At 39.0% G+C, this 26,960-nt stretch overlaps 1 protein-coding gene across 6 annotated transcripts in view; it reads right to left on the bottom strand.

Annotated features, from left to right (window-relative positions):
* Positions 1–3,448: 3,448 nt before the first annotated feature.
* The window catches only part of asic1b (acid-sensing (proton-gated) ion channel 1b), a 190,953-nt gene continuing 167,441 nt past the window's right edge, over positions 3,449–26,960 (bottom strand). For 3 of the 6 annotated variants that reach the window (XM_079594243.1, XM_079594240.1, XM_079594241.1), the window contains 8 exons: positions 26,787–26,914; positions 23,697–23,847; positions 20,414–20,470; positions 20,033–20,186; positions 15,788–15,879; positions 13,638–13,717; positions 10,326–10,427; positions 3,449–6,530 (listed from right to left, as the gene is read on the bottom strand). In XM_079594243.1, coding sequence (XP_079450369.1) covers positions 6,435–6,530; positions 10,326–10,427; positions 13,638–13,717; positions 15,788–15,879; positions 20,033–20,186; positions 20,414–20,470; positions 23,697–23,847; positions 26,787–26,914 — 860 coding nt within the window. In that variant the 3' untranslated portion in view covers positions 3,449–6,434. Of the gene's footprint in view, positions 6,531–10,321; positions 10,428–13,637; positions 13,718–15,787; positions 15,880–20,032; positions 20,187–20,413; positions 20,471–23,696; positions 23,848–26,786; positions 26,915–26,960 lie in introns of all 6 variants that reach the window. The other 3 variants (XM_079594245.1, XM_079594242.1, XM_079594244.1) reach the window with 1 other exon arrangement.

Genomic DNA, 26,960 nt, shown 5'->3' with positions numbered 1-26,960 from the left:
CACGAATATGGACATCATATAGGCCTATTCATATGGCTGTTTAACAGCCCATTTTCAGCCAAAATCTAAATATTTTCGGTCAAAGCTATACATTTCAGTCAAAAAATTAAGCCATCTTATTTTTGCCGCTCTACTTGCACCAACAGGTCAGGAGATTACTCATAAGATATGCAAAACATTCAATGATTGAAAAAAAGGTAGCTAACAGTGATTTAAAGTGAATGAAGGTCAAAGTTCAGTTCTCTGAGACATAGTTCATGAAGCTCTATGAAACAGATTTCATGACCAGGAATATCATGCCATATATGTAAGCTGTTGTCACAATAACAAATGAGATCCCGGCTGATATAATCTGTTTATTATTTATTTCTGTATATTGAAAACGACCATCAATCACATACTACACCTCAATAAAACTACAGTGACAGATCCGTAATCCCTTTTTTCCAAGGTTATTTGTTTGTGTAAATCCTACATTATGAGATAAACGCGCTTAGCTCTCATGTGTGACATTAGAACATTTCTGAAGAACACATCATTCATAGCCATGTAATTGTGCCATCAATGTTTATCCTCGGAATAATAGCCGTTATTAATGCTGGTCATTATTGCTGGCCTGGTAATGTTTTTTTCTCTCTCACTCGTATTGAATAATAGAGCTATAGATTACATAAGAGATATTTTTTATCTAGGAGAAAAATAGGAGAGGTCTTTTTTTTAGGAGAAAACCACATTGAGGTCAGATGCAATTCACTCAACTGTGAATAACTTACTTACATTTACTATATCTTTACACCAACGTATATGCCAGGGATGATGCAGGGCTCAGGTACTACTAGGTAAGACATACAAATCAAAAATGTTGCTGCCGAATATTTTTACCATCTTGTGGCCAATGATATCACAGCGTTCTTCTCCACAAAATGATTATTGATGAATCTGATGTGCATCTGATGCTTCACACAGCAAGATGCTGGACCTCCTCAATCTGATGGATTCATGCAAAACTGGCATTAATGCAAACGAAGGTCTCTCCAGTCGACCCGGTTAAGAAGCGCGAGTCTCTGGGGTTATTATTAATCCTCTCAAAGAGCGCGATGGCACTCTTATCAGTGACGAACGGCTGCAGCTTCTAATTGCGCCACGAGATCTGACAGGATAAATTGGCACAAGGGCAGAAACTCCCGACAGTTGCATTATGGGAAATAAATAGCAACTCATTTCCGATGAGCGAGTACCAGTGTGATGAACTCGAAGGGGCTTGTAGGGTACTTCCATTTTCACAGTTTCAGATGATCTGAAAAATTAAGTGACACAGCTAATGTGATAATACTTTATAGGACTTAGTTAGCACCTATCAGGTGACAAGGACATTAGTGTCAGTCTACTCAATGATGTAGACATATCTAACACAAATTATAAAACGTGTGACATTTAGCCTAGAGGAAGGCACTGTTGTTCCACATTGGAGAGAAACCTTTTTTTTTGTTTTTTTACCGTGGTATTATTGTGTTTTTATGGACTTGGTACCATGTTACTACCATGGCTTTTTTTGTACCATGGTATTCTTAGATCTTAGTTGGACAAGGATATCTTTAGCATATTATTTTTTTATGTATAATGCACGAAATCTACTAAAAGTAACTTAATTTGTACCATGGTATTCTTAGATCTTAGTTGTACAAGGATATCTTTAGCATATTATTTTTTTATGTATGATGCACAAAATCTACTAAAAGTAACTTAAAGGAACACGCCGACATTTTGGGACTTAAGGTTATTCACCGTATCCCCCAGAGTTAGAAAAGTCCGTACCCTTTTCATCTCTGTGCATCCCGTAACTCTGTCTGACCGCTAGCCTAGCTTAGCACAAAGACTGGAGGTAAATGGCTCCAGCTAGCATACTGCTCCCAATAAGTGACAAAATAATGCCAACATTTTCCTATTTACATGTTGTGATTTGTATAGTCACACGTGCACAAATAACAAGGTCACATGAGACACCGCCATCTTCTAACCGTATACATACTGGGAACTATATTCTCAGAAGGTGAAGCACTGTTAGTTCTGCGGAGTGATTTGCTCGCAGCGCCTGAGAAGCCTCGTGGTGAGTTCGCTCAGAGAGTTGTGCTAATCACTCCGCCACTTCTAATCACTTAGAAGATGACTGTGTCTCATGTGACCTTGTTATTTGTGCACGCTGTGACTATACAAATCACAACATGTAAATAGGAAAATGTTGGCGTTATTTTGTCACTTATTGGGAGCAGTATGCTAGCTGGAGCCATTTACCTCCAGTCTTTGTGCTAAGCTAGGCTAGCGGTCAGACAGAGTTACGGCTCGCACGGAGATGAAAAGGGTATCTATGGACTTATCTAACTCTGGGGGATACGGTGAATAAGCTAAAGTCCCGAAAAGTCAGCGTGTTCCTTTAAGGATAGATAGTATGTGAATTTGATGCAGCCTTAGAAGGATATTGGTTCGAAACCAAACAAATTGTGCATTCACGAGAGCAGCATCTGTGGTGAAGCACGAATAAATGCATCTTTCAAAATGCATGTATTTGATGCATTTGGAGGACGAGGAGGAACGTCTCAAAGGCACTAGTGTTGCACTACAAGATCCTCATCAGAATGCGCTGGCGGTTGTGTCGCTGGCAGTCTTCCCTGCATCTTTACTTCAGCGCAGAGACCACAGCAGGAAATGACATTCATCAATCATGCGTGATGTTCTCCACTTCCTTTAAACAAACCGAGCACAAGGCGGACCACCACGAGGACCAAGCGAGTCCTTGCAAGTGACTTTGGACGATGCGGTCTGTTATTTATATTTAATCATGGTTCTGATGCCAGTAGGCTACTTTAATACACATCTTCCTGAGAAGAGTCCTCTGATGATCTTGATGGATGTCTCACGCTCGGATGTTTCTCTTATTCCTCTCGGGTTTGATCTCTCAGCTCACACACTCGTATACTGTATCCTGATACCGTCTGATGCCCGTGAACACTGCCTTCATCTTTCATCTCTGTTTCTACTTTCCATAATGTAGGCTCAAAATTAATTCAACCTGCTGTTTGAATTCATGAATAGTTTTGAGGAAAGTGAACATTAAGGCTGGGAATTGGGAACCACTTTAATTCAAACCCATTTTTATTCCATTTTTGATTTAAAGAATACGGCAGCTGAATCATTTCCATTATGTCCGGTTTTGCTAACAGTTCTTGAAGGTTTGCGTTCTTCTGCTGATGCAAGCGTAAGGTTGCACTAACAAACGGTGAAAGTGCTTCTCCGCTTTTGAATCTAAAGCATCATGGCTTAAATGAGGTTGCAGTCTGGTATAATTCACAAACATAAGTGAATCCTGAAGAATTATGATTCTAATCTGAAGTTAAACACGAACAATTTGACATCCACCTCAAAGCTGAATGAAATAACAGTGAGACGTTGGTAAAATTATGAATGATATTTATTATTCCTTCATAGATAAATAGAACAGCCTATTATCTGCCGACTGCACTATCAGGCAATATGTATGTTTGTAGTAAAAAAACAAAAGAAAGCAAAGTTTAACAGAGTAATAATGAATCTGCTGATTATCATGATAACACTGATAAGAATATTGTATCATTCTTTAACATCACCTTTACATTTCGGTGGTCTTTATTTGTGCTTTGATATGAAGTTCGCGACATTAACAAATACGTCTCGCAAGTACAGAGTTCAAATAATTAGTTAAATGCACAGTTCAATTTTCATTAACAATCAAAATAAAGACAGAAGAATAACAGTCTCACTCGAACAAACACACATGCGCACATACGCACGCACAACTAGATACTGGTATGTCGTACGGGTGATCGGTCTGCTCCACCTAGCAATACAAACTCTTTGGTTTGTTACATTCTTGATCCTGGGAAGTTTTTTCCATCCAGAAACAGACCAGCAATATCGCGCAAATGATGAAAGATTCGTCACATACATTCATGTTCAGTCACACCTTCATGCACACATAAACAATCATGTATTCATACAGTAGCCCTAAAAGCATTTGGCCACTTAAGTCACACTTACAAATATCTGATTCATTGGCCACAAAATATCAAAGCAAGTGTCAAAACATTTGATAAAAAGTAAGTTTGTTTCTTAAACAATAAAAGGAAAGATGGTGTTAACTCTTTCCCCGCCAGTGACGGAATTTTCCGGCTGTCCGTGTTTTCACTGTTATGCGGTAGGAGGCGCTATTACATGAAAGATTCTGAAAGATTACTGAATGTCCGGATCAAAACACATGTGCGGAAGATGCAGAAACAAGCGATATTATTTGCAATCATATGATTATGTAAAATAACGTGATCATCAAGATTAAACATCATATAAATCAAAACTGTCGACTCTGGACGAGCGATAGGACTGTGCAGGCATTAGGGGTGATGATGGACTCGATCTACTCTATCTGTGTTTTTATCATCGTTCTGAATATGATCCATATATAGTCTTATTCAAAAATGTGATTTCCTCAAAAAGTTGCTTTTTTTATTAAACTTAACCACATTCAAGTGTTAATTAAAAAAAAAATCCATGAAGCTAAAATAAAACGTTTTTGTTGTTCTAAAAAGCAGAGGTTGTTGTTCTTTTGATATATTGCATTGTATATTCATAAAACACAATATTCTGGGGGCCATGAACATTTAGTGAAAATTATGGCGGTGGCTTAGCCTGGAAATCCAGACCTAAATGTGAAAGATTAATGGTCTGGCGTCGACTAATGAAAATCGGCCAGCTCGAGGGGCGGCACCAAGCATGCATTTGAAAATCTCACTGCACGCAATTGGATAACACTACGACCAATCACAACAATACACAGTCTAAGCCGCATACGCTTAGCTACCAGCGGAGCTAACTGGTAGATTAGACTCTTGCCGTATCCGGGCGGCAAAACAGCAAAAACTTCCTTCTTGCAAATGAACGATTCGAGCGCCGTCTTCTGTTCCTCTTTTAGAGAAAAAGGCAAGTCTAAATCTTTCATTGTAGCGCCAAAAGTCGTTTCAAACAACTGGTGTTCATTCATAGCCATCTTGCAATGTTTACTAATGACTAGTGTCATCTCACCTCTGGCCCGCCTATATCAGATAACCCGATGTGATTGGTGCAGCTCAGATAGAGGGGCATATTTAATGAGCATCATTACTCGACACCAGAGTAACTCGCTGAGCGAATTCAAATTGTGCTCTCGCGAGAACTCTGGATTTCCAGTGTAGCGGTGGCTGGCAACTTGAAAAAAATAAAGCTGGTGGGGAAAGAGTTAAAAGATAGACAAAAGACCATACAGTGTGAAAATGACGATTTTCAGGAGAATCGTGAAAAGAGAAAAAGAGAAAACAATCCTGCAGCATTTTAAGATGCACAACTGCTTTCTAATGCAACTATTCTCACGCATTAGTAAGAGCAACTCGAGTGTCACAACATCTTTTGGAGCCACTGTGTCCCTTTGAGGACTTTCCATTCACACCTATTGTTTGTTTGTCAGATCCTAGACTAATCCTAAACGTAAAATAAAACTTTTTGGCATTTTTAGATCTGAATTTACACATTGTTTTCGTTTCTTTTTGAACCGTTGTATCCTTGTAGAGATGTTCCCACAAGGTGCTTTTGACAGCTTGCTGTTCTTCTGGGGTCACGGAGAAATTTCATCCCCACAAGAACAGCAGAACCTGCACACGCACACGTATACACACAAAAACAAACTTTACACCATCTTCCAACACCTGTATATAATTGAGGCAAACTTGGCGATAGTAATAATGAAGTCTAAATAAAAATAAAAGCATGCACAGGACGACCAGCATGCATTTACAAGATGAGACCTGTAACACAATGTTATATGGGACCCAACCCCCCCCATGACGCATGTAATGGTCACCTTGTTCGGGAAGTTACATACTCGTGAGATACACTGAGGCAGAATCGATCCAGCAGATGGGACTAATGAGGCTACATACAGTGAATAAGCGCTATATTTATCTACTGATCTACATAAGCCACTGGTCTGAAGACAGTTTAGAGCCGTCACTATGTACACGAAAGGCATCAGGGTCCAGCCGCGAGAAGCTATTCGATGTCCGAGTCACATTACGTGTAATTTGGCGTGGGGGAAACCGCTCCACATTTACGAGGCTTCAAGGAGTTTTGTTTTTGAGGCAGTATTTCCTTTAAATTCTTCAAAAACGTCAAAAGTTTTGCACATTTCCATGTAACGTGTTGTGAAAATATACTTTGTTGATTGGTACCGTTCCCCCGATGTCAGGTTAGGTCTCAGGACATGGTGTGTAGCAGATCCAGAAGGTTTCTCTGTAATGTCCGGTTGTGAATGGAGTCCGTACTGATGTGATCGGCTTTGGTTGTTCTCTGTCAGACAGGCTGCTCTGGCTTTAAGCTCAGCAAGTGAAGTCCTCAAAGTTGCCCTGGCCAGGATGGTGAGGTAGCATGTTGGCTGGGTAGGTTGACGGGGTACGAAGGTTGTCACAGGGTGCCTGAGAGGAAACAGATCATCAGAAACTGGCACTGCACAGTATAAACTGAATACTGCCTACTATTGTTTTGAAAGTAGTACATGAAGCATTACACAGTATCAGGGCTTGACATTAACACCCGCTAAATGTGGGAGGATTTCAGCAGTGGTGTGTAATGCACTCACTCCTACTTTGGCTGGTTGAATTTTTTATTTATATACACACTTTTTTTAATTGAAGTCTTCTAAGAAGGTCTCTGAAATAATAAAACTTAGAGCAATGTAGTGTCAAAAATATAGATTTTTCAATAATACATTTCAATACTGAAATATCTGAAACGCTTCCAAAACTCATTTCCCACAGAATCCTGATTACGACACTGGATGAATGTTGGTGTTACAAGGCTGGCATTTTGGCGTGGGATTGCACATAATTTTACTCAACGCAGATTTTGTGCTCAAACCCAAAGTGTGCACGCATAAAGCCACCTCTCAGCAGTAAATTTAGTTATTATTGCGCTTAAAGGAGAACTCCGGTCAATTTTAACATATCAGCCAGCGCAAATACCTGTATTTAGTTCCTGTTTTCGGTGGAAGTCCAAAGTAGTCGATTGTCGAGTTCACGTGCGTGATCATAGTAACTAAACCTATGCGCGTGAACTCGACAATCGACTACTTTGGACTTCCACCGAAAACAGGAACTAAATACAGGTATTTGCGCTGGCTGATATAACATCATTTTTATTCATATCTTTCACATCTACTGCAGTCAGATTCACTCGTGTTCACTCTTAAGGAATCACTCAACATGGCTGGGCACTTGTAATGACACATCAAATATGTTAAGAGGATAAAAGCAGGTTTAAAACTTGCCCCATTCAAGTCAATAGGGTGCAAATTTTAAAAATAGGATAACACAGTGTAGGCAACACCGATTTTTGTCGTTGTTCTCTGTATTGACAGCACTCCAAATTTACTAAAAATTGAGCTCAATGTTAAAATTGACCGGAGTTCTCCTTTAAGGGGATCACAGCAGGCAAAAACATAGTTTTTTTTTTTTTTTTTTTACTGGTCAATTTTGAGATTTTGGGCTATTTGTCTTCAATAACATGTCTTCTTTCAGACTTGTGGTGAAAAAAAGTCCAAAATAGACATTTAGGTTTTTATTTTACTACACTTTGTCTGTTTGCGTCTGTAGATTCCACCAAAATTCAACAAAAGTTGTCGTTCTAAATCAACAAGCTGCTCCGCGATCTCTGCCTGCTCCCTGTCATCACATACGGTAATACCATTGGAAAGCTCTCTCTCTCCTGTACAATGTTGTCGGATCCAAATATGGTCATTTAATTCCATCAGCAACCCATGGTGAAAGTACAATGGGGCATTAAACTCTAAAAGCGAAATCTCATTGGCTGATGTCAATTTATGACAACGTGATTCTCAAAATGTTTTTTGAGCCAGAAATCTCCAGTTCAGCAGCACTTACATACACCAAACTTTACAGTTGTATTCCTATCTGTATTCCTAAAGGACAAGTTCGGAATTTTACACTTAAAGCCCTGTTTTCAGATAGTTTCTGATGAAATAGAACGGTTAAGATTGAAATTTGGACACATGCTGCTGGCCCAAGAATTTTCGGTTTCTGTGGTAGAAACCTCCACAATAGGTGCACTGGAACAATCCTTCCTAAAACTCATTAAACTTTCATTTACAAAGACGTGAAAGTCACCGAGTGGTCAGTAGTGTTAATTTTGTCACCTATTTTTAATTTAGTCTTAGTCTTAGTCTTGTGCCAAATGTCCTTGTTAGTTTTAGTCATATTTAGTCATTCACATATCTTTTTTTGTTAGTCTAGTTTTAGTCGACTAAAAGTCTCATAATTTTAGTCTAGTTTTAGTCAAAAGAGAACTTAAGGTATCTTAGTCAAGTTTTAGTCGACTAAAAGTCTTTTCATTTTAGTCTAGTTTTAGTAAAAAAAAATTGTCTTCATTTTTACTGAGACACATTATTACTGAGATTATTTCTGATTAACATTTCAGTAAAAAAGTGTTTCACATATCTCAAATATTGGTAAAATGTCATAATTACCTGACAAAATACACTTGTTGAATGATTTTTGTTGAATGCAACTGTTAAACATGTCTGGTTTTCAATTTCTGATTTAGGAGACACATTTACAAATGATGAAACTGTTCTGTATTTTATTTTAACCATCACAATTCAAAAGCTGGGGCCCAACAGACTCCAAGGCGCGGGAAGAGGTTTCAGGTTGGGGGTGCTGAGTTTTTTCAGTCACCACTTTTGAATAAGAAACAATATCAAGACTATAAAACTTGTCAAAACTCCGCGAATCACAACAAAGTGTATCGTGAACACTCGTTTGAACAGCGCATACACTCGAACTTGACTGCACATCACATGTTTTACTTTATTGATACTGCTTTTAATCGTAATGCAACGGACCGGTCAACGGGACATAACCTAAGCCTTTAAAGAAAAGGGTTATTAGTCTGTCATGTACAATAAAAAAAGCCTGCGCAGCGACAGGAAATATAATTTAACACAAAAAGCCTGCCTAGTGCTAACGTTAGACGGTGGACTTGCGCTCAAGATGTTGTTGTTTTTTTGAGCGGCGTGTGGACGAATTCTTTCTACGCACACACACACCATTTTATGTAACAATCTGTGCGTAACGTTATATGTTCAAAAAACATTTTTTTTAATTGCTTGGTCGAATTCTAATGTAGAAATGCGCTTCTAAGTATAACACACCGTTGCCATGAAAAACAGAGCGTTGCCATGGATCGTTGCCACACACAGGATTCTAATCGTAGAGACGGAGTGCATTATTTTTTTTAGTGGAAGCAATAAAATCGTAACCTGCATAATGTATGTGCCAAAACAAACACCATAGCTTCGTAATGTTACTTGAGCAACAGCGCGAACTCATTCGGAATATTTTAAAGGCGTACAGCTGATGAAAAAGCAGAGACGATTGTAGACGAAAATGAAGAGAGATTTTATCTTAGTTTTTATTTTATGCAAAACATTTTCGTCTCGTCTTTTTTCGTCAACAATAATGCATGTTAATTTAGTCTTAGTCAGCGTTTTTGAACAGTGGTGCAGTCTCGTCATCGTCTCGTCTTAGTCATGGAAAAAAAGGTCGTTGACGAACATATTTCGTCTCGTCTCGTCTGACGAAATTAACACTAGTGGTCAGGGGTGTTCACTGATATGCTCACACAAAAATCGCTGCAAAAGATGCTTTCCAACAGGTTTTATCGTATTTTTTGTCCAACTCCATTGACTTGTTTTGGATGTGCTGTGAGGTACGGTATTACAAAAACTAAAATAATGTCAAAATGCCGGTCTTGGCGAGGATTCACATAAATACAGTGAGTTATATTTTAAATGAATTGAAACAGTTGGGAGAGAAAATGCATGTGTAACAGCATAATGGATCTGTGCATCAGGTCTTAAAGTGACAGCAGCCTAATATACCTGCTGCCAGAATAATGAGATAATATTAAAAATATTGATATGGCTCTGTTCCTAAAATGCTGCTAAAACACAGTTGATACAACTAGTTCAATCATCACACTGGCAATGGAAGGTCAAGTTGAGTGCATTGCATTGTGGGTAGCATCTGCTCTGTTGTAGCTTCATTAAAAACAACAACAACTGCATATTGTGCACATATACATACTGAATACTGCATAAATAGTAGAGTAGTATGGCAGTATGCTACTCCGAAACTTTATTGTGTGTTAGTATGAGTTTATCGGTCAGCACAGATACTGGTGTGATAGTTACTGACGTGACGCTTCACGTCGTCCAGGCTGAGAACAGCTCCTCGCTCATTGTTGTCTCTCCGCTGGTGTTTCTTCTTGGCGCAGCGACACAGTTTGAACTTGATCACCTGCGAAGAGAGAAAACAAACCCGCACATTAGAACTGCCGTTCAGTTCACACTATGATATCTGCCGTCTGTAGATGGTCATGAGGAGACCAGTTGATAAAGTGTTTTTGAAGGTTTGACTGATTTACTTGAGAATAAACAATTGCAGAAAAAAAATTAGTAACGGAAAATCTGAAGCAAATCAGATTGTAAACAAATATTTAAATTGAAATGCATTTGGTGGTAAACCATTGCATACAAATGTGATAACATCCAAAGATGCATCTATTGTGAGATTAAGCTGTGCATGGATGGCACGGATGTATCCAACTAAAAACTTGTGGGTTTGTAGATGTAAGTCTAGCCTAGTTCTATTCGCATCTTGGTTCCCAAGTAAAGCACACATTCAAAATAAACATTATCCAGGAAGTCGACACTTTCTTCTGTCCCCAAACATTGCTTTTCTAGAAACAGACAGAAACTATATGAAGACGCAGATCTGAGGTTGTAACTGGGGCATTTCCCCCCATTCCCCATGAGGGCCTCCTGACACACAGAATAACATGATGGATGGATGATGTATTGTTTGTTATTGGCTTTCGGCTGTCATGTACCAGGAGTCAGTTTAAACCAGCCAGATTATACAAACACAAGTCCTGGAACTGACAGTATTTGTGCCTCATTTCCTGCAAACGATGCCAGTTTCCACCTGCCATATCTGACAGGTTGTCTTCCATCTGTGTCCTAATGTCACTGGTAATACTTAGAGCCTGCCGTTGAGTCTGAATCAGACTCAAGGGAATTTTTACATTGAGTGTCAATTTATCAAAACTGTGGCGCATTGCGCGGTTCATGTATATTTTACCACAAGAATGGTATTGGGTAAAGGATTCCCAACTGAAAGCGTCTATTCTGGAATGATAAATCAGTAAAAATGGCTTAAAGGAACACTCCACTTTTTTTGGAAACAGTGGGATTTTACCGTTTTCGAATCCATTCAGCCGATCTCCGGGTCTGGCGGTAGCACTTTTAGCATAGCTTAGCATAGATCGTTGAATCTGATTAGACCGTTAGCATCTCTCAAAATAATGAACAAAGAGTTTCGATATTTTTCCTATTTAAAACTTGACTCTTCTGTAGTTACATTGTGTACTAAGACCGACAGAAAATGAAAAGTTTCGATTTTCTAGGCCAATATAACTAGGAACTATACTCTCATTCCTGCGTAATAATCAAGGAACTGTGCTGCCGTACCAGCAGGCGCAATGATATTAGAGCCTGAAAATAGTCCCCAGCTAAGAAACTTTCAACGTGACCGGCACTAAGTTTGTAATATCATTGCGCTGCTGGTACAGCAGCATTATTACGCAGGAATGAGAGTATAGTTCCTAGTCATATTGGCCTAGAAAATCACAACTTTTCATTTTCTGTCAGTCTTAGTACACAATGTAACTACAGAAGAGTCAAGTTTTAAATAGGAAAAATATCTAAACTAAAGAGATGCTAACGGTCTAATCAGATTCAATGATCTATGCTAAGCTATGCTAAAAGTGCTACCGCCAGACACGGAGATCGGCTGAATGGATCTGAAAACGATAAAACTCAACTGTTTAACTCTAGGGGAGTTGGAAAATGAAAGCGTTGAAAAAAAAAAATCCTTTAAATTTCTCAATTGCTAAATAAATTAGCAAAACTATCAAAAATGCTTCAGAAGACTTAATCCCAGGCCTTAGTCACGACCTTCAAGTTCACACAAAAGGTTTGTAGATCAACATCATCAACATAATGTGTGATTTTGGTCAGAATAAAGTATATTGGACTGTTTTTTCAGTCCTCTCTTAATCTGATTAATGAAAATCAGGCATAAAAAAAACATCCCCAACTAAGTTTCCCCAGTGGAAATGCATCCGCTAAACTTTGCTGCATTCTACTGATGAAAAACAACTGATTTCGAACAACCTTAGGGTAAATAAATTATAGCAGGTTTTTCATTTTTGGGTGAACTATGCCTTTCACATCTCAATCTGTCTCTTTTATCTTCCAGCAGAAACATCTTGAAGGCTTGCCTTTGCTGTTGTTTTCCACAGGCTAATATGAGTCTGTTGCGCAGCGGTGCAAGTCAGCACTTCCTGTAAAAGGTCACATGATCTGTTATCAATCACTGCCATACAGAGATACCCAAGGAGCGCCCGAGACAACAGACAAGAAAAATAGCTCTCCTGGCATCTCCTCCCTGTTTTTCCAGTCATATGTTTTGGTGCGTAGCAGTACTGGGCGTTTCACAAAAGATTTTGCTGCTGATATAACATTAAGAAAAATCATGAATACTGTGATGATTTATGACTCACAATGCACAGGTATTTTTCAATATTTTTGGCCGTATGCTCAAAGATACAAATACATAAATATATAAACTGAGTTTGTGGCACAGAGGTTCGAGTCAGCACTTCCTGTAAAAGGTCACATGATCTGTTATCAATCACTGCCATACAGAGATACCCAATGAGTGCCCAAGACAACAAACAAGAAAAATGGCTCTCAGTAGCTGAAAAATCATCAGTAGGAGGAATAATATCGCAGTATTTGTTACGCAACATCGCCCACCCAAGTGTGTAATACTTCTGCAGGTTATCAATCATCTTAGACAAAATCAGAGGACAATACTTGTCAACATCTTGCAGACGGCAGGTTGATTACGATGCTAATGACAGAGCGTGTGCATGCACACTACAATTATTTCTTCGTAATGCCTGAGGCATCGCATCTGCCGACAACACTGGATCCCCAGCTCGCTTTGAATATAATTCTAGTAGTTTGCTTCTGCTTCTGCTCTGCTCTGCTTGCTCACCTGCTGAATCACCTGTTATCAGATCCGATGACAATTTTCCCAATCAAAAGATAATTCCAACCTTTGCCTTCAGGGGATTGATATCTCAGAAGCAATCACATCATAAGCAAAGGCTTGGTAAATAAAAATATATTTACACTCCGTTCCTTGGGATTCAGATTGTGGCAAAGGGTCTAGAGTGGAAGAAAGCTCCAGTGTTAAGAGAGCACTGCTTTTGTGAAGGTCATATCAGACACTATTACAGGGGAGAGGGGAATATAATGCCATTGTGAGTGACTGAAATTTCGTGAAGTGTCAGGGGAAGTATTTCTGAAGGGTCTTTAATACATAGAAAAAAGACGATATAACAGGTGCAGGTTTGGATTTGAGTCATGAAGGTCTTACCTCATACAGATAGTCAAAGAGCTCCAGGACGGTTAAGATACTGGCCCCGATAAACAGCCCCATCTGTCCTCCAATGTCACCTGAAACCGTTTAGCTCAGTAATTAGTCACTTGAACACACTTTACAAGCTTTGTAAAATATAGAGTACGATATGCTGAAACCAGAGAAGTTTTTCCTTTGAGTTTTGCGCGTACAGACATAGTCAAAAGGATCCCCATTCACACAGATCCGCGAAAACGACTAAAAACGCTGTATTCTGCCGCCAGGCAATTAGATGGCGATGAAACTAGACTGAATACGTAACATGTGCATGACGTCATCGTCTTCAGAGATGCACGTTTTTGTTGTTAACACGGAGACCGTTTTCAAAAATGTGCACTTTAAAACCTGTTTTCAAAAGTTAACATTTTCAGGCACCCAAAATGCTGTTGTCATGAAAATGAACGGCCGAAACGCATAATCTTTTTAACATTTTTAGTTGAAAGCAGTGTTGTGTAAACAGCCCCATAGTGTTAGCCTGGCTAACGCCAGACCCAATTCTCGTTGAGACTTGGGTCTGGGAACCACATGTGCATTTTCTCGTATTTGAGGCGTGGTTTACGAATGCCCGGCGCCGTTTATTGGGTGCTAAGAATGTCTATCAAATGCGCCTGTACGTAGCTCATAGCCAATCGTTTCCATTATACCAGATGACGTATGTAGAGACGCCAAAAGCTGCTCTTTTTTCAAAATAAACTTGCGTTCTAAACTACAATATCTAAGGCTGCATCAAAAGAAAGCTTCGCGTCTGCTGCCATGTTGAATCCATAGATATAAACAAACTGCTTAGTTGTGTCGCATAGATGTCATCATCGTCTTGCTGCTCCCTCCCCGTTCTGTGATTGGTTCCCTAAACGAGGCGAAAATCTGGTCCATGGTATCCAGACTGCCTTTCAGCGTGAATAAAATCGCGCTGCGCAAAGGCAGTATGGGGAAACTCAGGCTACCATAGTGTGTGAATGAATAGTAAAATCACAAGCTGCTGTGTGTAATTTTTGGATGTTCAAATACTTTTGTTGTTTTATTGTTTATTTTATTTTATTATTATTTAGTACGTTGTTGTATTGTTATGTATGAATGTGTACACTCCATTTTTGTCTACATTTTTGTCTACATAATGTATGGTTTTATTTTATAAGAATATTTTTTTTGTGTTGAAGTCTATAGACCCCAGGAAGAATAGCTACTGCTTTTGCAGCAGCTAATGGGGATCTTAATAAACGAAACGAAACTAAACTTTAAAGGGGTGGTATAATGCCCTTTTCACAATATGTAAAATAAGTATTTGATTTCCCCAGAGTGTGTTTGTGAAGTTTTAGCTCAAAATACCCCACAGATATTTTTATATAGCATGTTAAAGTTGTCACTTTTTGAGGGTGAGCAAAAACGGCTCGTTTTGTCTGTCCCTTTAAATGCAAATGAGCTGCTGCTCACAGCACAGGGGGCGGAGCTACAACAGCTTGTTTCCTTTTACCTCACACAGACATGCACTTAAAATTTCTAAAACTTTTAGCCTTTTATGTTCAAACCTGAGTCAGAAAGATGTCAACGGAGTCAATGATGGAGAGACTCAAGAAGTGGCAACTTGTAGAAGCAACAGGACATTTCTGAATGGTTAGTTGATGAATTTATCTAGCTGATATGTAGTTATCTTCTAGTCATTGATTAGCATATTCTGTCTTAAAAATCTATAAATCGTGTTCAGGGGGCGGGGTTTATGTAAATTCTAGGGTTGGTGATGTCAGTAACCCGGGTGGAATGTCGTGTAGTTCCTACCAGCCGTTTGTTGTAGTCCTTAAAAAACAATTTCTTTAAAAGCAAATATCTTCCTTTGCTTTGAACTTTGAGCATTGTAACTTTGCAGATGTTTTTTATGATCAAACAGCAACATTACACACTAACTAAAGGTAGAAAAGTGAAATCATAATCAACCACCCCTTTAAAGTGTCTCAGTTTTATGTTTAGAGTCACAATAAGTCAGCTCTAACACTGACTTCTACTTCTTTTGGGAGAGCTATTTTTGCAAACAATTATATTTTCACAGTGAAATAGCCACTGAAAATGTCAAGGAATCAAATTATTCTCTTGACGTCTGGGAAAGTGGCGCTCACCAAGAAGGCCGGCTAACTCGTAGGCTTTCTTCTGCTCGATGGTCTCGTAGTTCAGGGCCTCGAAGAAGATGTCCAACACCATGATGTTTTCTCTAAAGGGCAGAACAGAAGGGAAAGGTGAGGACTTCTCGACTGAATTTACTTCCACAACCCTCCCAAATCATTCACAGCATCCCTCCAAGCATCGATCCACAATCTCTGCCAATTTCACAGCATTTCTCTCTCTTATCTGCCCCTGCTGTAAGCAGCTGGTTGGAGCCGAGCCAGCGGAGACCTGGGGCTATTTTAGACACAGCTGGAGTTGAATCTGGAGTTGAATGCCTCTGTTACGTTTTTGCACCATCAAGCCATGGCACTTCAGAGTTTACATCATATGGTTAGAATGTACTCTACTTCTTAAAAGGATGGTTTGGAGTCATTTCAACCTAGGGTCTTTTGCATCATGACCTCGAGCCAACGAACATTATTATAGTTAGGTGTTTGGTCATGGTCCAAAAGACCCTAGGTTGAATTTAATCTGACCCATCCCTTTAATAAAAATAAATGGAGTTTTTATTAAGAACTTTTTTTACACATGTTCACTGCACATGGTGTGAAAGTAAAAAAAAATCTCCTCACTGACTACATATTGAAAGTTTAATTAAGCTTCAGACGACAGCTGCGGTTATTTCATGAGCGTTTGCCCAAGCATTTCAAAGATACCTGGAAGCCAAAAACACTAAAAAGGTTAGCCTTAATGGTACTTTTGTAACAGGTTTATCGACGGAGAGTAATGAAGTGCTACTTTAAAGCCAAGTATTAAAAACACCATCTTCCTCCTTTAAAACCCATAGATTAAATCATTTGGGTTCAAAACATCAGTCTCCCTGCTTTAGATTAATACATAAACCTATTACTGTCAAAGATAAGTAGATGAGATGGTAGATCTAAGATTATGTATGATTCATTTCCTAAATTTAAGAAACCATGGCAGAGATCGGATTTTGAGCCATTTCACTCGAAAGTCATCAATATCTTTGGGAACAAGCAGAAAACTAAATAGAGGCATTCATCCGTAGTGTTCACAAGATTAAATTCCCCCAAGTTCTTCAGTTCTTGCTCTTTTCCCTGTTCTGAATGTAAAATACTGCAAATAATTTCCAACTGTTCCACACGACTTCTCTTTTCATTTCTAAATGCAAAATACTTGCAAATAATAGTTCTTCTCCATTTAGTTCACACAAATAAGAAAAGGGTTTCATGAAAGTTGATTGTCACTGTTTTATACATTCAGGCTGACAATAATTTCACAAATGAAACGGCACAACCCATTGCTGCAAAGTAGTAGTTAACGCATCAGCTGAAAAGGAAAGTTTGATACAAATTTTGGAACACAAATTTCCATACACCGGTGAATCATTCATCTGCGTATGAAACATATTAAGAATAAAATGCAAATTTCATGTTGACGTTAAATCGTAACATCTTAGTATGTAAATCAACACCCCATACTAGCATAATAGAACATTTGTTGGAAACACAATAGCAAACTAAGTGCAGCAACTTTCTTGACCCCGCTCTGTAAACTTAATTAGGATTCGTGTTGTTCCAGATGGTTGCGGATGTGGAGACATTTCTTGACATTTCTTCGAGTGTTTGTCAAGGCAGTGATGTGTTACATGTCTGTCATGCTGTTCCCTGGGCTTTAAGCTGCTTGGATGATTGGCTGTCTGGATTGTGTGTGATGGCAGACAAAGATCCCGGTTAATTACTGACGAGGTGCTAAACAGCTGCCAGTCTGGACAATTAAACATGTGAGGTGAAACATTTAGGGCATCACAAACAACCAAAAGCGCACATTTAAACCTCACTCAATTTAGTTTATGCTTAAAGGGATACTTCAGGATTTAGCATTAAGCTTTGAATCAGTAGAAAGCCAGTATTATTTTCGAATTACCGTGCTCCCCCCTGCCTCATATCCCCCTGAGATGAGATTTATGTATTTTTAGTCTGGAAAAAATCCTCATATGACGCAAAAATCGTTCACTACATTCACTGGTCTGGCTGTTCTGCCAGGTGTCTGAAAAGGACAATACATTTACAACATCTTTGCAGAGACATTGTAATGACTGCAACCCTACAGCAATGATAGCAAGAAATTATAGCTGTGATATTTTAATGCATTTCTTTCCTTCACAGCGGTGCTCTTTCGTTTGTCCCTAAAAGCCAAAACTTGACGTACTAATCAGCTAGATCAGTGATTATCGTAAAATATAGTCTACTGTTGCTACACTGCAGGGTGTGCTCGATAATAAAAAAAGAGTTATTAAAACTGCATTAAGCTTTGAAAGTTATACTATTCCCCAAGCGGCTTTCGGTGCGTGCGAACACGGACAAGCAATGTGATATTTGAGCCTTGGGTTCGAGTCTAAGCGGTTAAATACACAGAAATATGTCAAAATGCCCAGCTTGGTGAGTATTCACTTTGTTGGTTATGTATTAATTGAACATAAACCGTAGGGGAATAAGTCGCAATAATCCGTGCATTCTGTCTTAAAGTGACAGCAGCCTAATATCCTTGCTGCCGACTGTGTCATTAATGTTAATCAAACAACAAAAGACACAGAAAAAAAAATCAATAACTGCTCTTTAACACATTTATCTATTTTTAATTTACAAAGTGAAGACTATGCAGTGGTTTTACATTTGATTAGTTTCTATTGATAAAGTTTTAAATTATTATTTCACAGAAATGCTGTTTCTGAAGCTCTAAGCTGTTCCTTAAGCCCCGTTCACACCGTCAGCGACACGCAGCGACAAAGCGACAAGATCCCATTCATTTCAATGGAGCGCTGGCGACTTCCGGCGACACGAGCGACAGTGACCGCTGGCGACAGAATGTGGGCGTGTCAAGCGACAGGAGACAAGCGACAAAGGTTCAGAAATTTCAACTTTATGCAAATGAGAAGCGATTTTCGAGAGCGACAACCAATAGGAAAGAAGACTTTCAGTGGAGCTCACGTTACGTCACCGTCTCGAGTGCAGGCAAGACAGAGTTCGAGGGCGATTTCACTGTTTTATATGATTTGACTAACCACATTCATGGATATAATAAAATAATGCATGGAAAAGAAACTGTCGACAGTCTCAGTGAGTTTATTTCATGCATTTATAGTTCGAGTGTTGTAAGTTTTTGATGCAAGTTTAGCACTGCTGAAGTTCACTTTACAGTTTCCCCTGCATTTGTGTTGACTATTAGGGACAAGAAAATGTATTATTTGTCAAATACGAATGATGTTTTAGTCATTTATGACCGTATGAGTGAGTTTAATTTGTTGCTTGATCGATCGTTAATCTAGTAAATGATTTAATCCACTGAACACTGCTGTGGTAATATAAAAACACTCTCCCAACAACATACTGTTTCTTTTGAGCCTATAATTTCTAGTCGAATTAAAATAATATAACGTTAGTTGTATCACTTGTGATGGTATTTAGTATAGATATGGCCAGACGTCCAGTCAACCAATAACATTAGAGCGACAGCACTACCAACGCCCACAAGCGAATTCACAGTACAGAAACTAGCGACATACAGCGACAAAATCGCTGGCAGTGTGAACGGGGCTTAAGAGAGGGAATGGAATATGTTGCACATGGAATGTTTATGAAGATATGAAAAAACAGAAAGATATGGACATCTTGGATGACATCGGGGTGAGTAAATTATCAGCACATTTTTTTAAAAGTGAACTAATCCTTTAAGTGTCTGCACAAAATCCCCCTTGTTGAGATAAAGTTTTGCAGTGTCAGATTAGAAAAAATAACTGTTCAGTATTTTGGTTTAATGAGATTTTGGAGCTACCTAGTGTCACGGTATGTGTAACCGCACTCACGAAGATGAAGATAAACGTTAGGAAACAATGACTTTAATAATTATCTTGAAAACAGTAATAATTCACACGAAACACAACCGAGAACCGACAAACACTGAGGGAGAACGGAGGACTTACAAGCAGGAACCAAACACAGAAGCTGATGAGGAACACCGGTGTAACCAAATGAACTAACCAGAACATAAGAAAACTTGGTCACAGAGAACACAACAGATTAGACATGTGACACCTAGTGCAACATGACAGAAATATAAACCAAGCCATTAACAAATGGTCTTGCCGTGGCCAAAACACTGGGATTTGGGCGATTGTTTCGCTTGAATTTCTATACAACTTTGTAAGTAGCATTACAGAGACAAGCAAGACTCACGCAATGTACTGCTCCGACTTGTTGTACTTCTTGGCCAGGTATTTGGCGGAGGCTTTGCTGGGGATCTTGACAAAGGACAGCTCTTTGCCATAGCGCGTCATGTTGCAAGGCGTCTCGCACACGCAGTAATCATTGTCTCTCTCCACCAGAAAATCTAGAGCCAGAGAAAAAGAAAGAAAATTTCTCTTAACTTCAAAAATCCAGGATGAAAAACAACGGGACAGACGAAGAAGTATAAAAAGGCCTTGGGAAGTGGACGGCGAGGTTAGGAGGGGTCATAAATCGAGCTGTCCCATCGTGGCCTCAGGTTCAGCTATCTGTAATGAGGACCGGATGGGTTCAACGCGGAAAATTGGCCTCTAGACTGAAAGGTTTTCTTACCTAGAGCTGGATCTGCACATTCCTTATACTGCTCCGGGGTGCAATACGGAGCGTCTCCTAAAGACAGAGAAACAGAGCCTATAAGTGAAGAAGTAAAACAGCAAAATATCATTTTAATCTGATCATTTTTATCCCATGATGCCTGCCAAGGACAAGGTCGTATTTAACCTCCAAATCTAAATAAATCATATTTTTCATTAAGAAAATGAAGCCTATTTTAGGGTCATTCTTTTGCAATTTGCATTTAATAATAATTAAGCACATATCCACCCCTCAAAATCTCATTACTGTATTCAGTGTGGACATTTACTTCAAGTTTGCTTGTCAGTATTATTACTTTTAATGATGATTTTCATTAGATTCCAATCACTGTAATAAAGTTATGAAAATCATCTTGTCGGGACACAGTGATTAATTTATTAGAATTAAGCATAAATTAGACATTACAAAATTATAATGACCGATTTCTACAAGTTATATTTTCTTTAGGCAAAATATACATTTCATTCTGACGTTTCTTTGTCTCAAGAAAAAGTTATAGTTCACATATTATATAAGTATTTGTGTGCTGCCTTTAATTTATGCGGATGTCAATATAGAGACAAAAGAGAATTTCCATGACTTTTTAACAGTAATGAGAATCTAATGATAAGCATCATTAAGAATAATGGGAATTACAAACAAACCCTAAAGTAAAATGTCCAGACTCATTACAGTGATGAGAAATGTGCTTAATTGTTATGCAAATAACAGTAACTATACGAAAAAATCTCTTTAAAATGCTAAAGCGGGCTGCGTTTTCTTCATGCATAAAGCATTTTCTCATTTTATGCTTTTGAAATAAGACCTGGAAATGTTTTTGTGTGATTCACCCTTAAAGAAATAAGAAGATAAAGAACAAAAGGCACGCCGTAGAGAGAGAAGAACACGGTGTTCTGGCTAAAGGTGAAGTGAAGCGGCCTCTGTCTGTCTGTTAATTAAAACGTGTCGCCGTCCATCACGCCGTTGTTATCAGCGCCAAACCGCTCTTCAAAAATCTGATTTCCTCTTTTAATTAATTTTATTTATTCAGGTCTTGGAGCTTCCTCGAATAGCTCAAGGACCCTAGCAGCGAGAAGCGAGGGAAAGAGCTCATACAGTCGACGAGATGCTGAAAGGAAAACATGTCTAGACAATGCAAGCAACCAAGGCGACAAGATTAGAGCGTTCCCGAAACAATAAACTCGTTTGCTTATCAAAAAAGCTGTCAAAATTAATAAAGTTGGCTTCAAATCTTGAGTTACAATAAACGGTCTAACAAGGTCGTCCGCTTGTGGTGTAGACAGCTTTGTTGATTATAACTGGAGCGTCCTAGTTTTGTTTAGATGCCGTTTAAGATACAGCAGATCACTGTTTGACGCAGTTCAGATCTAGTTAATGACAAAGTCTTTAGAGATGATCAGAGGGCCGTGTTTCAAACAGACGTACAGAGCTCAGCGGGGTGCTGGTTTCTAACAGGGCTGCATGAAATTATGGTTTTCTACTCGCTGAAGTTAAAATCCTCTTACTTTCACTAAGCCAAGAAACTAGCAACTAGAATTAAAGCAAGAAGTGTTGAACGGCTTTAGGAGCACAGCAAGAGTTTAAAATCATCAGAGGCTTAAAAAAGCAACGGCTTGAAAACATTTCATTCTGAAAAGGAATAACAAGCCATAAAATGAGACGTTCATTTATTTAACTGGCGGCAAGAACACACTAAAATAGAGACGTACCAAAAAAAAAGACTTTGAGAGATGAAATTTCGTCTCAAACGTAAAAGTAGGTCTTTTATTCTGGTTGAAGATTTTAAGACGGTTTAACCGAGAATCGGGATACAGAATAAAACCAAAAATGATGAACTTTAAATATTTGTGCTTACATTTAAAAAATGTGTATGTTTTGGTGCTCACAAGAGAATATGACAGATAACCAGATATGTGCGCTGTGTAATAGATCTGTTGATGGATTTCTTCATGTGTGTGTGTTTGTGTGGCTGCATTACACTGCAGGTCTTGATGCCCAATTCCAATTTGCTGACTAGATCCAATTTATTTGACGACTCGCTTACATCAACTTTTAAAAGTGACCCGTATCCGATATTTGCATTTACACTATACACTGCCGAAAAAACTCAATGTAGAAGTTCTGACCCGGAAAAGGAAGTAAAACAGCGCGATATGCAATGGATGTAGACAAAATGATTATCCAGTGTTTTGACCGCTTTGTATTTGTATTTTAAACGTTTTATTTTACGTTGGCCCTGTAGCCACGAGCGCTTAAAACCGTGCCTCCCCATCTCTCCTGAAATCTCTTCAAACTGATTTATTTCAGAGATAACCCTGCATTTTTGCCTGCACTGTCTCGTCGGCCCAAAGGCTCAAAAGACATACATCCTCCGCATTACTCCACTGTGTTGATGAGCCTTTGTCCTCCATCGCGCCATTAATAAGTCATGTGATCGCAGTTGGTGTCCACCTGAGTTGACGTCCCTTTTTTAATGACGTACGACTCGCATTTACTGGGGAATATCCGGTTTGTCTGCTTACATGGCAGACGCAAATGCACGTATCCAATTCATATCCACATATGAGTGAGGCCTGAAACCGATCTGAGAATATCGGTATCCATGTGCTTTTTTCCTGCTTACACGTTCGCCGGTCATATCCAGATCGTGTCACATAAGAGGAAAAAATCGTAATTGACCCTTCGCAGGGAGCTTGATTGACAGGTGATCTGACCAATCATACTTCGCCATCCACCATTTTGTCCGACAAAGCAGTCAGGTGAGTTAGTCAAATGGGAGGATTTGAACTTGAGAAACGGAGTGTACTGACGCCTTTCCGCGGTTAAAACCACATTCCTTCTTATGTTCATTCATGTTTATTTGATGCTATAAATGAACTAGAAGGAAGAGATGATCGGTTCACAAGCAGCTTTAACTGATGCTCTACAGCGATCTGTCACGACACATTAAAGAGCCACAAAACGGTATTTATTGTTTCAATTTCTTTTAAAAAAATGACCAAATTTGAAATGTGAGACTTTTTTGTAATATGTTTAATATTAAAAGTAATCGAAAAGTAACCTGGTCTGTCAGCGCGTTGTCAGTGTCCTCTCTGCTCCGTGATGTATTTTTCACTGCGTGAGAACATGGTGTGGCGCGAGAGCTTGTCGGACATAGCGACAGTAACTAGGGGGGGCAGGTCTTTGCGAACGGTCAATTGGGTCACTTGAACCATGCAGTGTAAATGGGGCCTTTGTTTACCGGGCATGTGCACCATGCGGCAGTTGCAGTTCTCCACCAGATAGCGCGTCTCGCAGTCGATGCGGCAGGCGGTGATACTGTATGTGCTGAAGAACTCAGAGTCCATGGGCGTTGACTTGCAGTCGCCCCACGGAGGAGGAAGATACGTCAGCTACATGACAGAAAGAAAGAAAGAAATGGCAATAGTGATTTACTGTTTCTCTTTTAGGTGAATTACTTGTAAATATAATTATGTAAAGTGCAATCACATTATACAGCAGCTGTGCATAGGTAGCAAATCAAATATTGCTACCTATCATGAAGTGTGTACGTGAAACTCAATCACAATTGTTTCCAATGTTACCATGTTGCTAACAGTTTAACAATCTAATGAGCATAACAATTCACAATTACAACTATTTTTATTAAATTAAATAGAGGAAATAAAGACCAGGCTTAAAACAATCTGTTATGCTGCATGATATTACAAACTGGTAGTTGTTATCATATTTGAATTTAGTATGACACACTGGTTCGTAGCGCAAATAGTTTTACTGTTTATTGCACTTTGGTATTCTAGTTATTTACCAAGGAGAAAATGAATTGGAAGTCTCGTACATTCACAGAAAATAGCTTACTTCCGCATTACAAAATAAGGTGGATATATTGGCATTTCTCTACATTTTTCAAACTGAGCTCATAAAAATGCATTATTTGATGCTGCCTTTATCTTAAAAGGCTGGATAATGCGGCCAACATTTTGGAACAGCCTTTGCATACACCTTAAAATTATGTCTAGGTAGGCAGCTCACTCGGCTTTGGACAACGCTATAATCCCTGAAGACACCTCACTATCAGCTTAAGAAATGCACACACACAACACCATAAACAAATGCTGCATATGCGATAAAAACACACACACAAACTCCAGACACAAAAGGGAAGACGAGCTAACGCTTTACATAACGCCACTGCATATGAATTCACCCCTCAACACTACCCATAAACTTCCTACATAAAGCCTTTAAGCAATGTTTCAGATTCAAAACAACGCAAGCTCTACCGACAGCATCTGACATGTTGACTTCGCTCTGAAACCTTGTAAGCTGCCAATATACGCAGCATTTCAGAGCATTATAGGGTGCCTTTCAACAGGAACGCACGAGGCTGGACAGGCGGCATCTTTGTGCTGCCTTCTTAGATACATTGTTTTGGCATTTATCCAATCCCAGAATGCTCAGTAAAAAAAAGCCGTAAAAACAGTCCAGCCTAATTAAAACTAGACAAAATTTGCTTGTGACATGTTTTTTATGCTTGCTAGAGTAATGCCTTGTTAGCTTGGCAACATGTCAAACTCTGAACTGTTCAGCATTACTTTATTAATAGCGTGAGATCAATATGAGCGACATAAATTAATCTGGCATTGGCAAACACAGAAAAGTTTTTGCGATCAAAAATGACAGTGACTTAATTTGAAGTAAATAGCATTTTTTTTTTAAAGGGCATTATTGTGTGGGCGTAGACCAACACATAATTCCTGTAAACAGGGCCGTCGCTGGCGGGCGAAAGGTGGTGAAGATTATAGGTGCCCTGAAATAATTTACCTCTCTAAAAATCTTGAGATCTAGTTATCTGCCTGTAGGGTTGCAGACGTTATTTGAGTAATTGAAGTGGATTGACTTAAGTTAACTCAGATGTCCATGCAGACATTATTCGATCTGCTCCTGTCGGCCCAGGGCAATCTGAGCGCCGCATCCATTAGCAAATTCGGCTGTCAATCCTAAACGCTGACTGTGTGAACCACGACAAGAGCGACAGACAGAGATGGATGCTAATCCTGTAAAAGCCAGTGACATTGAATCTTGGTGATGCATCTGGAGACGCAGACTTGATCTTTGTGTAAGAGGGAAATAAATGAGGGGAAATGTTACTGAAATCAATCCACCACACATGGGAGATGCACTGACCTCCAATTACAAGGAGCAGGGAGCCGTCTGTGCATATCAACCAGCTTTCTGTCTGTCTGTAGCGAGTCAGATCTCCTGCCCGTCTCTTTGACGCTCATTTATTGATCGCGTATGCGTGGATTTCACCTCTTTCTTTCGCTCACAGAAACAAAGCTGCTGTTTTTATTTTATGACGTGGCCTTCATAAAAATTATACATGGATTCTGAGAATCCTATAAATAAATAATATTTATTCCAGACAGCAGGGTCGACCTGTGTCGGCCGTTTGCTCTCATTTGAAAATCAAATCATGCTTGTGGTGGTGGGAGGCCAAATTTCTTCTTGGGTGAATCTCACAAAGCTGTCCACATCATAGCTCACCTCATAAACAAACATAGTCTTGTTATTCTCAAAAATAACCTTAAAGGCAGTATAACAACTACTACCATTATATATGAATCCTTTTCATAAAATATGTGACCCTGGACTTATGTGTACATTTTTTGAAATTGAGATTTATACATCAAATGAAATCTGAATAAGTAGGGTTTCCATTGGTGTATGGTTTGTTAGGATAGGACAATATTTGGACGAGATACAACTATTTGAAAATCGGGAATCTGACGGTGCAAAAAAATCGAAATATTGAGAAAATCGCCTTTAAAGGTTTTAATTTCTGTTGGCGATTGTGCTGCATCCACTCAATTTTTTTTTATTTTTTTTATTTAATGTAGGAAATGTACAAAATATCTTCATGGATCATGATCTTTACTTAATATCCTAATGATTTTTGGCATACAAGAAAAATCAATAATTTTGACCCATACAGTGTTTTGTTGGCTATTGCCACAAATATACCCGTGCGACTTATGACTGGTTTTGTGGTCCAGGGTCACATATAAGGACAATTTGAGAATTTGGGTTGAAAATTCATTAATTTCCATAAAAAAAATAATGTCATGATGCCAATCAGAATTTTCTGAAATGGAGTCGTGCTACTTCACATTAATGCATTCAAAAACAAACAAATAAATGAATAAAAACAAGCAGCTGTAAAAACCAAAACCAAGCACTAAAACAACAGACCGACACAATCGGCGTCCTGTGCGCTTTGAGACGAGTCCAGCAACTGAGAAACTGACAAAAAAGAACAATCATTTGGTACCCGCTGTTCTTGGCAGGAGACGAACGTCTGGAAGCCTGGAGCCACTCCGAATCCCAGCTGATCGATGAAAGGCGGTTCATCCTGCGTGTGGATCTGGACTTTGATTCCCGCCTCGAACGACGTCTCATCTGAGAGAGAGAGAGAAAATGAGACATGAAGACTGAGACATGTACT

Source organism: Phoxinus phoxinus (genome assembly GCF_949152265.1).
Source record: "Phoxinus phoxinus genome assembly, chromosome: 20".
In the NCBI taxonomy this organism is placed as follows: Eukaryota; Metazoa; Chordata; class Actinopteri; order Cypriniformes; family Leuciscidae; genus Phoxinus; species Phoxinus phoxinus.
This window is presented reverse-complemented; position numbering and strand designations above follow the sequence as displayed.